Source organism: Leptopilina heterotoma, unplaced genomic scaffold (genome assembly GCF_015476425.1).
Source record: "Leptopilina heterotoma isolate Lh14 unplaced genomic scaffold, ASM1547642v1 Lhet_1, whole genome shotgun sequence".
Lineage (NCBI taxonomy): Eukaryota > Metazoa > Arthropoda > Insecta > Hymenoptera > Figitidae > Leptopilina > Leptopilina heterotoma.
Genome location: NW_025110812.1, coordinates 123669 through 141711, shown reverse-complemented (window position 1 = coordinate 141711; position 18043 = coordinate 123669). Strand labels below are relative to the sequence as shown.

Genomic DNA, 18043 nt, shown 5'->3' with positions numbered 1-18043 from the left:
TAAAAATAATTGAATTTCCAAGAAGAATTTTATTATTTAGAAAAATAATTGAATTCCTGACAAGAATTTTACAATTTATAAAAATAATTGAATTGTTGAAAATAATCGAATTTAAATAATATTTTTAAAAATAATTGTATTCTTTCGAGAAATTTTATTAAAATTGTATTAAAAATTAAAATTATATTAAAATTTTTAAAAATAATGGAATTTAATTAATATTTTTAAAAATAATTGTATTCTTTCGAGAAATTTAATTAAAATTTTTTTTGAAAATAATTGAATTTCTCAGAAGAATTTTATTATTTACAAAAAAAAATAATTGAATTCTTGCCAAGAATTATACAATTTATAAAAATAATTGAATTATTTCGAAAAATTTTTGAAATTAATGGAATTTTTATTAAAACTTGAAAATAATTGAATTTAAATAATAGATTTTTAAAAATAATTTTATTCTTTCGAGAAATTTTATTAAAATTGTATTGAATATAATTAAATTGCTCTAAAGAATTTTATTATTTATGAGAATAATGAAATTCTTGCTAAAAATTTTATTAAAATAATTGAAAATTAATAAATAATTATATTTAATTATGAACTTAAAATTCTATAAATTTTGAATCTGTAATCATTCAAAAATTGATGTTTATTCTTGAAAATATAAAGTTTTTAAATTTACAAATTTACACTTTACAAACTTACACTTTAGTCAAAGTGAAGAATAATTCTCAGAAAGAAGAGTAAAAAATATCGTTTATTTATATTTTTTTTCACACAAAAAAGAGAAGTTACTTTTTATTTAAAAAAAACAACGTAACTTCCTCGATTTGAATACAATTAACAAAAAAAGAAATTCTATTTACATAGAATTAAAAAAATTAATTTGTTCTTTTTTCGTAGTATAACTATACATTAAAATGCCAATGGCTGTATAGAATTTGGATTCATGTAGGTGATTTCTTTGGGAAAATGATCGAGAATAATAAAACGTTTCTCGCTGGGTTGAATTAAAGTGTCCAAGAAGCCAAACCAATAAATCACTAAACCTTGTCCAAAACGATTCCAATAACTTGAAAATTGTTCCTTAACATTTTTCTTATGTATCTCAGCATTACCAAATCTTGCCTTTGATTCAATCCAATTAATCACATAACCATTGACGGCAATTGGAATTTCAAGTTTAACATCGGGCGTTTTATCGTAACCCCTCGAACGCAAATGATGCTCATTACGAAATGAAATATTACGCTCCTTTAAGCAACATTGCAATATAACTTCATATTCCTCGCCAACGGACAATGCAATTGAATCCGCAACTGGTCCATATTGATCGTCATATAATACACACTAGAACATTAAAAAAATCAATTATTTAAAAAAATTTAATTCAATTCAATTATTTTTAAAAATTTAATTAAATTCAAGTATTTTTAAAAATTTAATTAAATTCAATTATTTTAAAAAAATTAATTAAATTCAATTACCTATATTTTATATTATATTATAAATATCAAAAATTAAATTCAGAAAAAATAATTTTAAAATAATTTTTTTTTTATTACCGTAAATATTTCATAAGCCAAGTCTTTATCTTCAATTAAAGTCGAGTCCTTGAGATATTTTCCCAAAGAAGAACGTGAATCTGCAAAAAAAAAATTCAATTTCTTTAATCTGTAAAAAGTGGGAATTTTTTTTCCACTATGAAAATAAAAAATGCAACATTTAATTAAATTAGTTGATACTAATTAATCAGATAGGTAACAAATATTTTTTTTAAACTAGTTAGATAAAAATGAACTCTTACTACTTTCTCCCTTTTCGGTTAAGTAATCCTCTAAAATATGACGTGCCAATAATGATGGTGGTGCATTAATTTGAAGTGCCATTTGTAATATAATTCCACTTTGTTTACTTGTTTTTTGAGCTTGTTTGTATCTGTAATTTTTTTTTCAGTGGATGAGAAAGAAATTAATTAAATATAAAATAATAATCCTCTATCAGGGATGAAAAAAAAAATTAAGTTATTTAAAAAGAAGTTATTGTTAGATAAGAAAAAATTAATTCATTAATTAATAGTTAATTAATAACTTAATTAATTAATTAATATAGAAAAAATTAATGGTTTTGTATTAAAATTCGTTTTTAAATATTTATAGTAACAATTACCTTTCGTAGTAATTTTTCTCTCCGCCAAAAAGTCGACTGTGCATACATTTCATTCTCTGTTGGACTTCAATTGCCAAAATACTAAATAGTGCATATTTATTGATACTGGAGAAAATAGTTAATTAATTAGTATACTTAATTGTTCATTTAATTTAATTTTAAATTAAAAGTCTTATATACTTTGAAATAAATAAATTTAAATCTACCTATTAAAATAACTTAATATAATTTATAATTTTAAGAATAATAAATGATAATAAAATTAATAGTAATTATAATTATAAAATATTTACTCACTGGCTATATTTTTCCACCAGCATTTTTGAACAGTCTCTTGTCAAACCTCGAAAACTTCTTATTGTTTTCAAAATACTGTCGTACTCATTTTGCTTCATTTTGTTTTCCTTTCGTTCACTTTTGTTTCTCTCTTGTTTTTTTAAATTCAGTGCGGAAAAATTTATAAAAATTACAGTTTACTATTAAATGTTTACTATTAAAATAGTAATGTGACCTTTTTTAAAAGTATTTTATCTTCTTGTTTGTCTTGTTTTTTTTAGAATTTTGACAGTTTGGAATTTTTATATACAAAAAAATGATATATAAATATTTTTATTTCAGGTTAGGTTAGGTCTGTCAATGCTGCGGGCTGGGTCATCAGTTTCGGTCATCATTGTCATCATTTTAATTTTTTCAAATTTCGAAAATCCCGACAATTCCAATTTAACTCAAAATCAAAGACTAAATATTAAAAATAAAATTTTCTAGAAAATTATACAAAAAATACAAAAATTAAAGAATTTGAGAGAAATTTATTAATTTTAGAATTTTGAGAATTTTTAACCGGAATTTTTTTCTTGCGGTAAAATTTAGAGGTTATGTATTTGTATAGGTCAGGTTAGTTTTCTTAAATTTCAACAGATCTTGTGAGGAATTTAATTTACAGTTATGTTTGACGTTAACATTTTATCCATTTTATTAAGTTTTCTAAAGTATTTATTCATTAATTTTAATTTTCCGCTTCTTCAAAAATGATAGTTTCTATATAGAAAAAAAAATTAACTGTTTGAAAATAAGTTTGCAAAGAAGGTTTATTGTTTATAAATATAAGAAGTCTATTTTCAGTAATATGACAGTTAAAAATGACAAAAAAGAAGAAATTGTATCAGAAAAAGAGAATGAAAAAGAAACGACAGATTTGTAAGCAAATTAATTTTTTTATATTTACTTTTTTAAGAAGAAAATTTCATTTTTTTAATCTTTTTTTTCAAATTCTTTTTTTAATAAACAAAACAATAACTTTTCAGACAATGGTGGCTCATTTTTAGTATTATTGTTATTTTAACTGCCGGTACCAGATTTTATAAGGTCACTGAACCACATCACGTGTGGTGAGTATTTTATTGTTTTTTTTTTAAATAAAAAATTATAAATTGTATTTATTGTAATTTGTAATTAATTTTTTCAATTTTCAGTTGGGATGAAACGCATTTTGGAAAAATGGGAAGTTGGTACATTAATAGAACATTTTTCTTTGATGTTCATCCTCCACTTGGAAAGGTAATTAATTCAATTTTTTTTCTTTTTTTAAAAATATCTATTTATTTGTTTATTTTATTACTACTTATTTTTTTTCTCTTAAAAGATGTTAATAGCACTTTCTGGTTATTTAACCGGATATGACGGGAAGTTTCCATTTGAGAAGCCTGGTGATAAATATGAGAATGTTAACTATGTAGGAATGCGTGTGGTAAGAAAAATTAACTAAACTATTTAATTTTAATTCTAGATATAAAAATAGAATTATATTTATATTAGAAAAATTGTTTGATTGAATTTCAAAAATTTTAATCAGTAAAGAATTGTTTTTTTCTTTTTCAGTTTTGCACATTCCTGGGAGCGACGATTGTTCCACTTGCTTTTCTCACTGTTTGGGATTTAACGAATTCCCTAAGAGCTGCGACCATATCCGGTCTTCTTATTTTATTCGGTGAGATATTACGATATTCTGCTGTGAGATTTAGAATTTTTATTCTCACGAATCGTATTTATTTATTTATTTCTCACGAATCGTTGGATACAAAAAGAGTTAAACATCATATCTCGCATACATAAAAAACTTATTTCCATTTAAAGAAAGTACAAGTTTCCATATGAAAAAGACCAGGGTTCCCATAGATCGTCAGGGAATTCAGGGAAAAGTCAGGAACTTTAATTTTTTCTATTTCGGCCAATAATTTCTTTTTAAAGAACTTAATTCTTTAAAAATTACTACCAATAAATTGTTTAATGAATAATGAATATTATTTTCTAATATATATTTATTTAATTGGAGAATTTCAAAATAATCAAAATTTCTGATAAAATTGAAAAATTGTAAACAAATAGATTTGAAAATTCGAAAAGAACTTTGACGAAAAAATTATTAAAAATAATAATTGATTCAAGAAGAATTTTAATTAAAAATTCTGGTAAATAATAATTGAATTGAAATGATGAAAATAATTGTGTACATAGAAGTTACCGTAACAATATTCTTATAATATAAAAAAATATTCTTATAAGTTGTTGAATTTCAAAAAGGTTTGAATTTAAAAATTTTTGAAAATCTTAATTCCTATGAAAGAATAATTACGATTTAATATTTATTTTAAATAAATCTATTTATTTTTCAAATTTTTCAATTTCATTCAATTTAATTTTTTTAAATTCTTCAATTCACTGAAATGTTAATTTTTCCGAATTTCAGACATTGGACTATTAACGCTAAATCAATATATTCTACTTGATCCAATTCTCCTATGTTTTATGATGTGTGCAACGTGGGGAATGTCTCGCGTCAGTTTCTATCAGGATCGTCCATTTACATTTACCTGGTGGGGTTGGATGATATTTACCGGAATTTCTCTGGCTTGCACAATAAGTGTAAAATTTGTTGGATTATTCGTTGTGCTTTTAGTTGGACTTTACACTGCCTTTGAACTTTGGCGTGAACTTGGAAACTTAAAGGAACCAATTGTAAGTCTATTGTCCTTTTACTAAATTTGGTTTCTAATTTAATTTAATTATTAATAATATTTTAACAAATTATAATTAATTGTAATTTCATTTCTTTCAAGTAATTGAATTTAATTTCATTGGCTTTTCTCTTTTATGGGATAAATTTTGTTCCTCATTATTTTAAAATGAAAAATTTTCTTTTCCCTTTTCAGTCGAACGTTGGGAAGCATTTATTGGCGAGGTGCATTTGTTTAATTATTCTGCCAATTTTACTTTATATTAGTTTCTTTTACATACATTTGACTATTCTCAACAGAAGGTAAAATTATTTTTATATTCGTTCAATTATTATTAAAATTATTATTATTATTATTAAAAATATTTTTTTTATCATCATTATTATTTTTTTTATTTTTACTATTATTTCTATTATTATCTAAATTTTTTTCCGCATTTTGATAATAAGAAAAAACAAATTATTTCAGTGGCAGTGGAGATGGATTTTACAGTTCGGAATTTCAATCGTTGCTTAAGGGAAATTCTCTTCATAATGCAACGATGCCACGACAATTGGCTTACGGTGCGACAATAACTTTAAAAAATCACAGAACCGGTGGCGGTTATTTGCATTCACATTGGCACATTTATCCAGAAGGAGTTGGCGCACGACAACAACAGGTTTTTTACATCTTTATTCAAACACAAATAAATTACTAAACAAACTAAAAATTATTCTTCAAAATTTTTAAATTACAAAATTTTATATTTTCAAGAATAAAAATCAATTTTTGAATGATTACAGATTTAAAATTTAAAGAATTCACTTATTAAGTACATAATATTAAATATTCTTGTTTATAATTACTCAAAAATTTGTAATAAAATTTGTCGCAAGAATTTTAATAAAATTTCTCGAAAGAATACAATTATTTATAAAAATATTAATTAAATTCGATTATTTTCAAGAATTTTGATAAATATTATTTTTAAAAAATCATTATTTTCAAAATTTTTAATAAAATTCCATTAAAGAATTCAAGTTCTTTAAAAAATTCAGATAAAATCCTTCTCAACAATTCAATTATTTTTATGAATTGTAAAATCCTTTGCAAGAATTTAATTATTTTCATAAATTTCAAAATTCTTTGCAAGAATTAAAATATTTTGATAAATAATAAAATTCTACAAAGAAATTCAATTATTTTCATAAATAATAAAATGTTTCGGAGAAATTCAATTATTTTCAATACAATTTTAATAAAATTTCTCGAAAGAATACAATTATTTTTAAAAATATTATTTAAATCCAATTATTTTCAAGAGTTTTAATAAAAATTCAATTATTTTCAACAATTCCTCGAAACAATTCAATTATTTTTATAAATTGTAAAATTCTTGACAAGAATTCAATTATTTTTCTAAAAAATAAAATTCTTCTTATAAATTCAATTATTATTTTCAATATAATTATAATTAAATCTCAAAAGTTTTTAATCAAAATTCTTTGTAAATTTCAATTATTTTCAAAATTTTCATTTAAAATTACTTTAAAAAATTACATTATATTTGACAAGTTTAATGAAATTCTTTAAAAAAAATGTAATTATTTACAAAAACTCTAATAAAATTGTTTATAAGAATTTAATTTTCTATGAATAATATTAATATAATTTAATAGGGAAATTGTTAACTACAATTAATTATAAACACGATTATTGAAATTATTATTATTATTATTATTATTATTGAAATTCAATTATTTTTAAAATTTTCAGTAAAAATTATTTTTAAAAAAACTTCAGTATTTTAAAGAATTTAAATAAAAATCTGTCTAAGAATTAAATTTTTTTTAATACAATTTTAAATGCATTTTCTCGAAAGAATTCAATTATTTGAAAAAATGTTGATAAAATTCTTAAAATGAATTCAATTATATTCAAATTTTTTTATTAATACTTTACAAGAATTCAATGATTTTCAGTACATTCAACATTTAATTATTTATGAAAAAAATTGAATTCTTGAATAGAATTTTATTAAAACTTTTATTAAAACTTTTTTAAATATGTAGGTAATTGAATTTTTGAAAAATTTATTATTTTTGCAAATAATTGAATTTTTGTAAAATAAAAAAAAATAATTGAATTTTTGTAAAATTTAAAAAAATAATTGAATTTTTGTAAAATTTAAAAAAATAATTGAAGTTTTGTAAAATTTTAAAAATTAATTTAATTTTTGAGAAGAATTTAATTAAAATTGTATATTTAATATAATTGAATTCCTGTGGAAAAAATTTATATTTATATTGATATTATTGAATTCTTTCGAAGAATTTAGATAAAAAAATGTTTAAAAATAATTTAATTTTCTCAAATTGGATTTTATTAAAAGTTTTTTAAATAATTGAACTCCTGTGAAAAATTCAATTATTTTTAAAAATAATTGAATTTTCGCGGAAAATTTTTACAAGGTTTTTAGAAATAAATTGAAATTTTCGAAGAAATTAATTAAAATTGTATTGAAAATAAGTGAAATCTTGAAAAGAATTTTTTTTCAGATTACTACTTATTCCCACAAGGACGACAATAATTTATGGTTGGTGAAGAAATTTGACACGGACGAGACTGCGGAAGTGCCAGTTTTAGTAAAACACGGCGATTTAATTCGACTTGAGCATGTTGTTACGAAACGCAATTTACACGCGCATGCAGAAATCGCTCCGGTTTCAAAAAAACACTATCAAGTCACCGGCTACGGAGAGGTTTGTATTTTAAAAAATTTTATTTTCAAATTGAAAAAATTTTTTTTCCATTTTTAAAAATTCTTTTTATAATCTATTACTTTTAATTTAAAATTTAAAATGTAAATTCTTAATTAATTTAATTAATTTTAATTAATTTAATTAATTTTAATTAATTTAATTAATTTTAATTAATTTAATTAATTTTAATTAATTTAATTAATTTTAATTAATTTAATTAATTTTAATTAATTTAATTAATTTTAATTAATTTTAATTAATTTTAATAAATTCAATTAATTTTTGTTGCAAAATAGCTTTTTGTTGTTATTTTCTAAAACAAGTATTCAATTTACTTTTGCAGAATGGAGTAGGAGACGCAAACGACGTGTGGAAAGTATTAATAATTAACGGAAAAGATGGAGACATTGTCGAAACGGTGACAAGTAAATTGAAATTTGTTCATTATTTGCAAAATTGTGCCTTGACGTGCAGTGGTAAAACTTTACCAAAATGGTAAATTTTTCAATAATTGAAAAGAAATTTAAAAAAAAAATTTTTTTTTCTATACAAAATTTTATTTTCTATTTTTAGGGCTTTTAGTCAACAAGAAGTATCCTGCAATCCTAATATGAGGGACAAAAATGCCCTCTGGAATATTGAGGATAATAATTTTTCAAAATGTAAGTATATTTATTCTTGAAGAAATAAAAAGAGAATAAGTGTTATTATCTAAAAAAAATTTTATAATCTTTATATTTTCTATTTAAAAATTGTTTTCCTTATGGCAGAAATATTTTCAGAGTAGAATTTTTATGAATTTGATTTTTATTAAATTTTTCCCCCCTCTTTATTTCAGTACCAAATGTGAGTTTTCAATTATATGCTCCTGGATTTTTCAAAAGATTTTTAGAATCTCACGCTGTGATGTTACAAGGAAATTCGGACCTGAAAGTAAAAGAGGGAGAAATTTCTTCTAAACCATGGCACTGGCCGATTAATTATAGGGTAAGAAAAAAAATACATAAAATTCAAAATACAAAAAATACAATTTTTCAGGTATTCTTCAATTATTTTTTTCTTTTTAGGGTCAATTTTTTTCGGGCAATGAGCAACGAATTTACCTGCTGGGTAATCCATTGATTTGGTGGGGAAATTTGGTGTTTTTGGTAATATTCATTATTCTCTATATTGATGCAGCAGTGAGGGAGAAACGAGGCCTTAAAGAAACTGTTGCATCGTTAAAGCAACGTGAAAAAATAATGAACGCTGGCGTATGGCTTTTCATTGGATGGTTCCTTCATTATGCGCCATTTTGGACAATGACAAGAATTTTATATTTTCATCATTATTTTCCGGCTTTAATTTTTAATTCCATGCTCACGGCCGTCACTCTCGATCATATTGCCGAAAGTATTTTAATTTATCTACCAAATCGATTTGGTAAAACTATTTATCACGTACTTGCCGCTACTTTCTTGTCAACTGTCTCCTACAGGTGAGAGAATTATTATCTAAACTTTTAATTGAAATTAATTTTTTAATCAATTTTTATTAGAAAATTCTACTAGAATTCAATTATTTAAATACAAATAAAATGCAAATAAATAATTTATGGAATAATTAAATGTTTCTTAAAATTCAACTCCCATAAAAAGAATGGTTATCAACAAATTTTCAAATAATTGAATTCTATCAACGAATTTTAAAAAAAATTTTTTAAAATAAATTCTATTTTTCTAGAAATTCGATTAAAATAGTATTAAAAATAAATAGAATAATTGAAATTCTGCGATGAGTTTTATTATTTGTAAAAATAATTGAATTTCTAAGAAAAATTTTATTACATTTGAACAATATTTAATTTTTGCAAAGAATTACACTCTTGAAAATAATTAAATTTCTGCAATAATTTGTAACTTTTACAAAATTGAATTTTTTTCCGTATTTTTAACTAAACATTTTCTATAAATCCATTATTTTTAATAATTTTTGAAAAAGTTCTTTAAGAATTTTGAAATTCATTTGTTTACAATTCAACTTTAAGAAAATTTTAATTATTTGTAAATTTTCCAATTAAATATATATATATTAGAAAATAAAAACTTTAAATAATTTCAAAAAAAAAAAAAATCCGCAATTAAAGTTTCTCAAAAAAAATATTAATTCCACATAATTTTTAGTTAAAAATATGAAAAATTCAAATTTTCAAAGATTTTAAACTGAAACCTTTTCAAAATTCATTATTTCTAAAAATTTACGCTCTAATGCTTTTAATATTAAATTATAATCTAAAATTTTAACTGGAATCCATTATTTTTAAATCAATGTTTATGAGAAATATCTACTAGAATTCAATTATTTAAATACAAAAATAACAATTTTTTGAATAATTGCGCATGTTTCTCAAAATTGAATTCGCACAAAGAATTTTATCAACAAATTTTGTAATAATTAAATTCTTTCAACGAATTTTAATAAAAATTTTTTAAAATAATTACATTTTTCGAGGAATTTGATTAAAATTGGTATTAAAAATAATTGAAATTCTGCAATAAGTTTTATTATTTATGACAAAAATTGAATTCCTATAAAAATAATTTTACAAAAATAATTGAATCTCCGTAAAAATTTTATTATTTATGAAAATAATTCAATTATTGCGAAGAAATTTATAAAAAAAAAATTGTAAGTATTGAAATTCCTGTGAAATTTTTATTATTTTTTAAAAGTAATTAAAACTTTGTAAAAAGAAAAGAATAAGAAAAATAAAAAAAAGAATAAGAATAGAATTAATTAGAAATAATAATAATAATAATAATAATAATAATAATAATAATAATAATAATAATAATAATAATAATAATAATATATATAATAATAATAAAATAATAAAAAAAAAAAAAAAAAAAATAAAAAAATAAAAAAAAAAATAAAAAATAAAAAAAAAAAATAAATAAATAAATAAATAATAAAATAATATATAATAATAATATTTATATATAATAATAATAATAATAATATTAATTAGAATTTTATTAATTTTTTTTTTAAATCACTGAATTCTTTTGGAAAATTTTATGAAATTTCTAATTTTTCTCAGAATTTTATTACAATTTTTTAAAATAATAAATTATTTTATTATTTTATTATTTATTCATTTAAGGAATTTTATTAAAATATTCAGAAATAATTCAATTCTTTCGAAAAATAAATATTATTATTAAAGGTTTTTGGACAATAATTAATTGCTGAAAAGATTTTATTATTTATGCAAAAAAATTGAATTTTTGTGATGAATTTTGTTAAATTTTTTAAAAAATAATTCATTTGTTTTGAAAAAGTTTATTAAAATATTTTAAAAAAATTAAATTTTATTTATAAAAATAATTTAATTCTTCCTAAGAATTTTGATATTTATGAAAATAATTGAATTTATTGTTTCGATTTAAATTTACTTGAAGTTAAAAAAAATAATTAAATTCTTGTAAACACCTAATTTTATCAAAATTTAAATTTTATTTTAAATAATTAAATTCTTGTCATGAATTTTATCAAAAATTTTTAAAAATAATTGAATTTTGTTGAGAAAAATTATATTAAAATTGTTTTTTAAATAATTTAATTCCTAAAAAGATTATATTACCGCTATTTATGAAAAAAAATTGAATTCTTGTGTTGAATTTTATTAAAATTTTTAAGAAACAATTGAATTCTTATGAGAAATTTTATTAAAATAATTGGATAATAATTGAATTCTTTTGGAAAATTTTATATAAAATGGTATAGGTATTCAAAATTATTGAATTAAGGAAAATTTTTGAATGTAGTTGAAATTTTGCTAAAAATTTTGGAAAATAATTGGATTTCAGAGAAGAATTTTATTACTTTTGAAAATAATTGAAATTTTGCCATAAATTTTATTAAAATTGTTGAAAATAATTGAATTTCTGCGAAGAATTTTATTATTTTTGAAAATAATTGAATTTCTGCAATCATTGGTATTTTCTCTAAAATTATCCAAATTATATCGTACAATTTACGAACTTTTCATTCTTTTTTCAATTAAATTACGGACTTTAGGGGCATTTAAAAAAAAAAACGGACTTTTACGGACTTGAAGCAAAGTTACGGACTTTTATGGAATTTACGGACCTAGTTCGAGTCCTGCTTTTAATTTTAATATGTACATTGAAAATTGAATTTAAAAAAATTTATTTACAGTTTTATGTAAATTTTTTATAAAAATCAATTTTAAAATTTCAGTTTCTATTTATTCTCGCCGCTAGCTTACGGAATGGAGGGACCATCATCGGGAGATTCGAAAAGTTCAATGCATTTCTTGCGATGGATGGATACCTGGGAATTTTAATTTATATTATTAAGAAACAACAGTCTGATGAGTATATTACTCAAATTGATGATTATTTTACACTTAAGAACGTACTTTTTCTAAAAAGAAGGTATTTTTAAAATGAATTTAGAAAAAAAATTTTTATTGCAATTTGTTACACATTTTCTACATAATTTTATATTTTTATCCAAACTATTTTTTATACATTTCTACGACGTTTCATATTTTATGAAATATTAATATTTCATATTTTTAGTATTTTAAATACTTAGTGTTGCAATATTTTAAAGGCAATTTTTTTTAAAGTACCTTAGATTTTATACTACAGATACTTTTTAATATCTTTCGTATTTTGTGAAAGTATTATCTATTTTGAGATTATTTTTTTGTACTTTTAATATTTTTTTTTTAAATGAATGTCGAAAAAAGTGTTGTACAAAATATTGAAGAATTCTTGACCAGTGATGTATAATGTTGTAGTTTTAAGGAAAAGATGATATTTTTATGAAATTATTTTTGTTATAAGAGTAATAAAATCAAATTTAGAATAAAAGTTATATTTTCTTTTATTGAAATATAAATAAATCTTTCTGAGACTCAACATAATTTATTATTTACACTAAATAAGTGACCTGCTTCACAAGGAATCACTATAGTAAAATCATTCTGCGAGATGAATGCGGACGCAATAAATAAATTGAATACGAACAAGCACAATGAACTCGACTATTTCGTCGAGATTGAAATATCCGGTTGGCGCAAAGTAAGAACGGCGAGAGAGATGCACGTCGTCAGTTTCCAAGCCGACAAAGTTTGTCGAACGTTATAAAGAAGATAAGAAAAATGTGTTTGAAAAAAATTGTGGCGGTGAAGAAATTTCTTTTTTCTACAAACTATCAATATAACAACAATTATCGTCGTAGTATATAATTTTTGTTATCTTATCCGCAGAGCCGCCACCAACATGACATTGAATGAAAAGAGGAGTTAGACGATCAATAAAATATCAGTTGTTGGCTATTCCACTGACAGACACGTGGTACGTAGACTATATTTTTTCCCATATATTCACCAGTCTCCCACTGACACTGAACTCATGACTTTGAAATTGTAAGTAGATTTTCACGATTTACTTTTATATACCTACATACTTACCAATTATAAGAATATATTTCTTTTCTAATCGTTAGTATAATTATTTCCTGTTTCTTGTTTTTTTACAATAACGTTTATGTCTATATGTTATAAATAACAGGATATATTTAATTGTTGTAATTATAGTATTTCCGTCAATTCTATTATTCACAAAAATTTATTTATTCCGTTTCGTTTTCATTTACAATTTTACAAATAAAACCAAGATTTAAAAATTTTTTCCAATATCTTTTTTAATCGCTTCGCAAAGAGAATTTTCGTGGATTTATTAATTTTTTTTATTATTTTATTTATAAATATAACAATAAGAAAGTAGTTAATAATTTTATTATAAATTTTTTTCCAAAGGTTTGAATATTAAAGATGATAACTAATTAATAGATCTTTGTTTCCTTTTTTTTAATGGTCCCTTATTTTTCTACTATATGTACTTTTATCTATATGTTCTTTGCTTTATTCGTAAGATTATAAAATTAAAAAATTAAAAGATTACATCAAAAAACATTGTGTGACTTTAATAGTAATTCAAAAGTTCTAGTCCACACTAAAATGTTTTTATTTCTAAAAAGGGTTTATTTTAACAAAAAAGTTGAACACAAGTATACTGATCAGTAAATTTTCAAATTGATTGATTTTTATATTTTTATTTCTACTTTGTACTCGTCTTGTTGACCTACATATTATTTTCAAGTGTTGTGGAAATTATGATTAACTTAAATTATTAAGGGGGAGTCCTACTTTATGCCTAACATATCGCTATGTTAGGCCTCCCAACGTAGGATCACCTTTTCTTAAAGGATTCTTTTTTAAAATAATGTTTTAAAAATGGAACAAATAAATTACACACCTTCGGGATTTTTGGAATATTTTTCTATTTATTTAAAGTGTTCGTAACAATTTTTTTGACCTAAAATATTAAAAAGCACCTAACTAATGACTTCAGCGTCCTTGAGGACCTCTACGATGAAAGTCTTCTTATTGGAGTCCACTCCGATTTTAATCGGAAGATCTCTTCTTAATTTTTCTGAATATAAAAAAAGAGTTGGTTTTTGATGTGTTAGTAGGATCAATAATAACTAAATGGAATTTGATGTCAGTACATCTAATATAATTTCTAAAAATGGAAAATTAAGATCTTTTTTGTTCTGTTTGCAGATCGAGGGACTAAAGAGCCTGTTATGTGGCTCCAATTGGAAGCAATAATATGCAGAAAGGAGAGATAGTACTATTAATATGGGGCTTAATTCATTCGGGCTATTGCGGAAAAACAACAAAAATCGCTCAAAGACCATCAAATATTCTCCTTGATTTCAATGCATATCGACACATCTCAATCCTTCATTTTGTTGTACCGGAAAATTCCGCATCGGCAAGTTTTAAGTAAGACTTTCCCTAAGGATTTGTATTTTTAATTTTTTATGTTTTATATCTAGAAACTAATTAACCATCTACTGTAGAATGTTGACCTGTTTCTACTGAGAAATCTGCCCTATAAGATGTTGTCCTGAATGTAAAGGATAATCCCTTAGAATATTAGGCTGATGTATAGAGAACCACTTTTTAAAGATATTAAAATTTTAGAATTAATATGTTAATAACAATTATTTGATGACGTGCATAACATTATTCAGAAATTAAGATACCCATCGGCTCTATCAGGAATGTTCGCAGACACCCAATTAATTAAAAAATATATTTCTTTTCTAAATCTAGATTCGTGGCAAAGGAGGAAAAACTTAGTGGAGTCGGAAGTTGTACACCACGTGATGTCTCCGTATTTTTGAAATATGGCACAATTCCTTTCGTTCAGCCAGACGGTGCAAAAATTAAAGTAAAAGTTTTAAAAGACAGACGTCGTCATTATAGTTTGAAAATTATCAGCAATGGCGATGAGCATCTCACCAGAATTGATGCTCCTCCACCTGGAGACTGGTACGCAATTGCTTTTCGATCCTGGTCCGACCCGGACAATGGAAAAATCACTCAAGCCGGTAAGTAAAAAATTACTCCGTTTAATCAACAACTACTATATGTAAATACTTCTTTTGGATATTAAAAATTACTCCGTTTAATCAACAACTACTATGCAAATACTTCTTTTGGATATTCCTCCAGGAATCGGTGTCGTCTGTGATACGACCCTCGATGCCGATTTATCCATCGAAGTTCCCGATGTAACATTAATGTCCAACGATGAAACAGATATTTCCATTCAACTTACAAAGAAAAATGACACGGCAATCATTCAGTTTCCCATTTTTCACGAATCGGAAAAAATGCTTCTTAACTTCTCCTCAACTTGTGGAACGGATTGCCTACTTATAGCTCAAGTAACTGCCAGGTAGGTTCCTTCTCCCCTTTCTTTTCATTTTCATTCACCCTTTAAATGATCATTGACAGGAAACAGTTGGCAAGTGTCGTTACCAATAATTCTGTGACTAGTCTGCAATTCCGTGCATACGATAAGAATCTCCACTATACGACATTTCGCCTCTTTAGAGGAAATCTGACAAACATTACCCTGAGCTTATCAGAGGATGTGTCAAAGTTGCAAAATATAAGTTACGTTAAATTGGTGAGGAAATCATTACCGGATTTTTTCCTCTTCGACTATGAACATTTGAACGAAAACAATAAGGCCTCACCTCTCAATCTCACAACAGGAGTATTGTCGATCTTTAAATTTAACGTCGATCCGATTTACGATATCGGCGGCACTTTGACAGTAGGCCTTAAAGTCGCTGACAGTGAATCGAAAAAGAAGAAGAATATTTTGCTCATTGGCTGCGTTTCTCTAGGTAATTTTACTATTAGCAGAGAATTAATATTTAAGATTATGGAATTTTTCGCTATTTAATTGGAGAAATTTTCTCTTTCTGTTACATCTAGGTTTTTACTCGGACATCACTTCGATTGGGAGTTGTGTGCGAGAGGAAAGAACAACACCTCCAGATATCGTTGGAAATGAAACTAGTCCATCCTTTATTCACGTGCCTTATCCTGAGCCAGGAATTTGGTACTTGACAGTAAAAGCATTTAAGTCTGATGAGAATTGTCTTTGTGCCAAAAATTGCACCCAAATTGGGTGCGATGAATGCGATTGTATTCGAGAAATTGATTTGCGTATTGAGAGCAGTATTTCATCATCGTCCTGTGTCGAAGGATCGTGTAATGAAAGGTTTGTCCCTTTCTTTATAAGTAACTAAATCCGTTTAACATTGTCTTGAGTCCATTTCCTGAGTTCTCCAGGGAAAATACAATTTAAATAAATAATTATTTTTCAGAGGGAGATGTGTACAATACATGAGTGGCGGATTTGTCTTCTCCGCGTGTCACTGCTTCGCCGGCTATCGTGGTTACGATTGTGACGACGACACCTACGTCCTGGACAACAATGGAATCCTATTACGGGTCCTAACTCTAACCTTAAGTAATCTAGCGTTTCTAGGCTCAATATATATCGCAATACGTCGAAAATATTACACCGAAGCCGTAGTCTACACGGGAGTATTAATCTTCTCCAGTTTCTATCATGCCTGCGAAGCTGGCGAGAACCTTTACACTTTTTGTTTAATGCGTCTAAGTGTTTTGCAATTTTGTGATTTCTTCAATGCCCTCCTTTCAATTTGGGTAACATTAATTGCAATGGCCTCGCTCGGTCCTAGATTGACTAATTTCTGTCAAATGTCCGGCGCAATTGTTCTTGCAATTTGCGCAGAACTTGATCGCACTGCTCTTTGGGTTTTTCTATTACCGGCCATTACCGGTTGTACACTAGTCATCATCACTTGGATTCGAAGATGTCGTAGAAAAAATACATTTAAATATCCAGCACGACCTTATGGTACCATTCATTTGGGAATTGGTCTTTTGTTAGTTATTTTAGGACTTGTTTGTTATGCATTTTTACAGACGCGTAAGAATTATTTTATTGTTCATAGCTTTTGGCATGTGTGTGTCGCTGTTGGTGTAATGCTATTACTGCCAAAGAGAAAGTATATGCAATAGAGAAGGGAACGTTTGAGTGAAAGATGTAAAATTTTTGATGATAATGAAAAGTACAATATTTGTGATAATGTTGAGTATTTAGTGTGTAATGTATTATTAATGCGTTCCTTAGCGCACATATGGTGTGTTACAGAGTTTCTAATTGTACAGAAAATTGTAGATATGTACAGAAAATAATGGGAGAGAGTTGTGTATAAAAAATATCGGAAAGAATTCGTTTATTTTCGTCAAAAAAAAGAAGGATACTTTGTTATAATAGCGATGGAATATATCGATGTTGAAATATATATTAACAAAGAATTTATTGTCTTTGCAACTATAACCTAGGAATCCCATTCGCATCAATACTCATCGCTTTCATCTGTCTAATATTAACTTTGACCCCTATTCTTGCAGCCAGTACCTCTTTTCTTCCGTCACTTAATCCTTCATTTATACCTCTAACCACTATATTCCTTTACCTTTTCCATCAATTCCACTCTTTATTAATTTTTATCATCAATTAGGGTAATCTAGAAAATAAAAACTTTAATTTCGTTCCTTAAAAGTATGCTTTAGTTGTATTTCAAGAATTTACAGCAGTTACAAGTCAAAAAGGAACCTGTCTTAAAAACAACCCC

At 24.3% G+C, this 18043-nt stretch overlaps 3 protein-coding genes across 4 annotated transcripts; 2 read left to right on the top strand and 1 right to left on the bottom strand.

Annotated features, from left to right (window-relative positions):
* Positions 1–739: 739 nt before the first annotated feature.
* Positions 740–2651, bottom strand: LOC122512909 (CDAN1-interacting nuclease 1). The gene is made up of 5 exons (XM_043629058.1): positions 2467–2651; positions 2170–2274; positions 1808–1938; positions 1566–1645; positions 740–1350 (listed from the first exon to the last, which is right to left on the bottom strand). Exons 1-5 carry the CDS (start codon positions 2562–2564, stop codon positions 916–918), a joined length of 849 nt encoding a protein of 282 aa, XP_043484993.1. The 5' UTR covers positions 2565–2651; the 3' UTR covers positions 740–915.
* Positions 2652–3088: 437 nt separating this feature from the next.
* On the top strand, positions 3089–12481 carry LOC122512884 (protein O-mannosyl-transferase 2). The gene is made up of 14 exons (XM_043629009.1): positions 3089–3366; positions 3474–3557; positions 3642–3726; positions 3812–3916; positions 4048–4156; positions 4916–5184; positions 5379–5485; positions 5652–5844; positions 7724–7927; positions 8271–8422; positions 8501–8589; positions 8766–8914; positions 8995–9404; positions 12173–12481. Exons 1-14 carry the CDS (start codon positions 3296–3298, stop codon positions 12276–12278), a joined length of 2133 nt encoding a protein of 710 aa, XP_043484944.1. The 5' UTR covers positions 3089–3295; the 3' UTR covers positions 12279–12481.
* Positions 12482–12869: 388 nt separating this feature from the next.
* Positions 12870–17723, top strand: LOC122512888 (transmembrane protein 8B). Of its 2 annotated transcripts, none has more exons than XM_043629031.1 (7): positions 12870–13299; positions 14571–14795; positions 15129–15406; positions 15531–15756; positions 15816–16213; positions 16305–16593; positions 16700–17723. In XM_043629031.1, the coding sequence occupies exons 2-7, from the start codon at positions 14620–14622 to the stop codon at positions 17421–17423; spliced, it is 2091 nt and encodes a 696-aa protein (XP_043484966.1). In that variant the 5' UTR covers positions 12870–13299; positions 14571–14619; the 3' UTR covers positions 17424–17723. The 2 variants fall into 2 exon arrangements, with proteins under 2 accessions (XP_043484966.1, XP_043484958.1); XM_043629023.1 differs by having other exon boundaries at positions 12870–13370.
* The last annotated feature ends 320 nt before the right edge of the window (positions 17724–18043 follow it).

What these genes read in the sequence shown, in the direction of transcription:
- LOC122512909 (XM_043629058.1), bottom strand. Translation starts at nt 2,564, where the DNA reads ATGAAGCAAAATGAGTACGACAGTATTTTGAAAACAATAAGAAGTTTT. An exon ending in CTGGTGGAAAAATATAGCCA is followed by an intron (nt 2,275 to 2,466) that starts GTGAGTAAATAT and finishes TATTTTCTCCAG; the next exon opens with TATCAATAAATATGCACTAT. An exon ending in GAGAAAAATTACTACGAAAG is followed by an intron (nt 1,939 to 2,169) that starts GTAATTGTTACT and finishes AAAAAATTACAG; the next exon opens with ATACAAACAAGCTCAAAAAA.
- LOC122512888 (XM_043629031.1), top strand. Translation starts at nt 14,620, where the DNA reads ATGCAGAAAGGAGAGATAGTACTATTAATATGGGGCTTAATTCATTCG. An exon ending in TCCGCATCGGCAAGTTTTAA is followed by an intron (nt 14,796 to 15,128) that starts GTAAGACTTTCC and finishes TTCTAAATCTAG; the next exon opens with ATTCGTGGCAAAGGAGGAAA. An exon ending in CATTGGCTGCGTTTCTCTAG is followed by an intron (nt 16,214 to 16,304) that starts GTAATTTTACTA and finishes TGTTACATCTAG; the next exon opens with GTTTTTACTCGGACATCACT.
- LOC122512884 (XM_043629009.1), top strand. Translation starts at nt 3,296, where the DNA reads ATGACAGTTAAAAATGACAAAAAAGAAGAAATTGTATCAGAAAAAGAG. An exon ending in GAAAAAGAAACGACAGATTT is followed by an intron (nt 3,367 to 3,473) that starts GTAAGCAAATTA and finishes ATAACTTTTCAG; the next exon opens with ACAATGGTGGCTCATTTTTA. An exon ending in GGTAAAACTTTACCAAAATG is followed by an intron (nt 8,423 to 8,500) that starts GTAAATTTTTCA and finishes TTCTATTTTTAG; the next exon opens with GGCTTTTAGTCAACAAGAAG.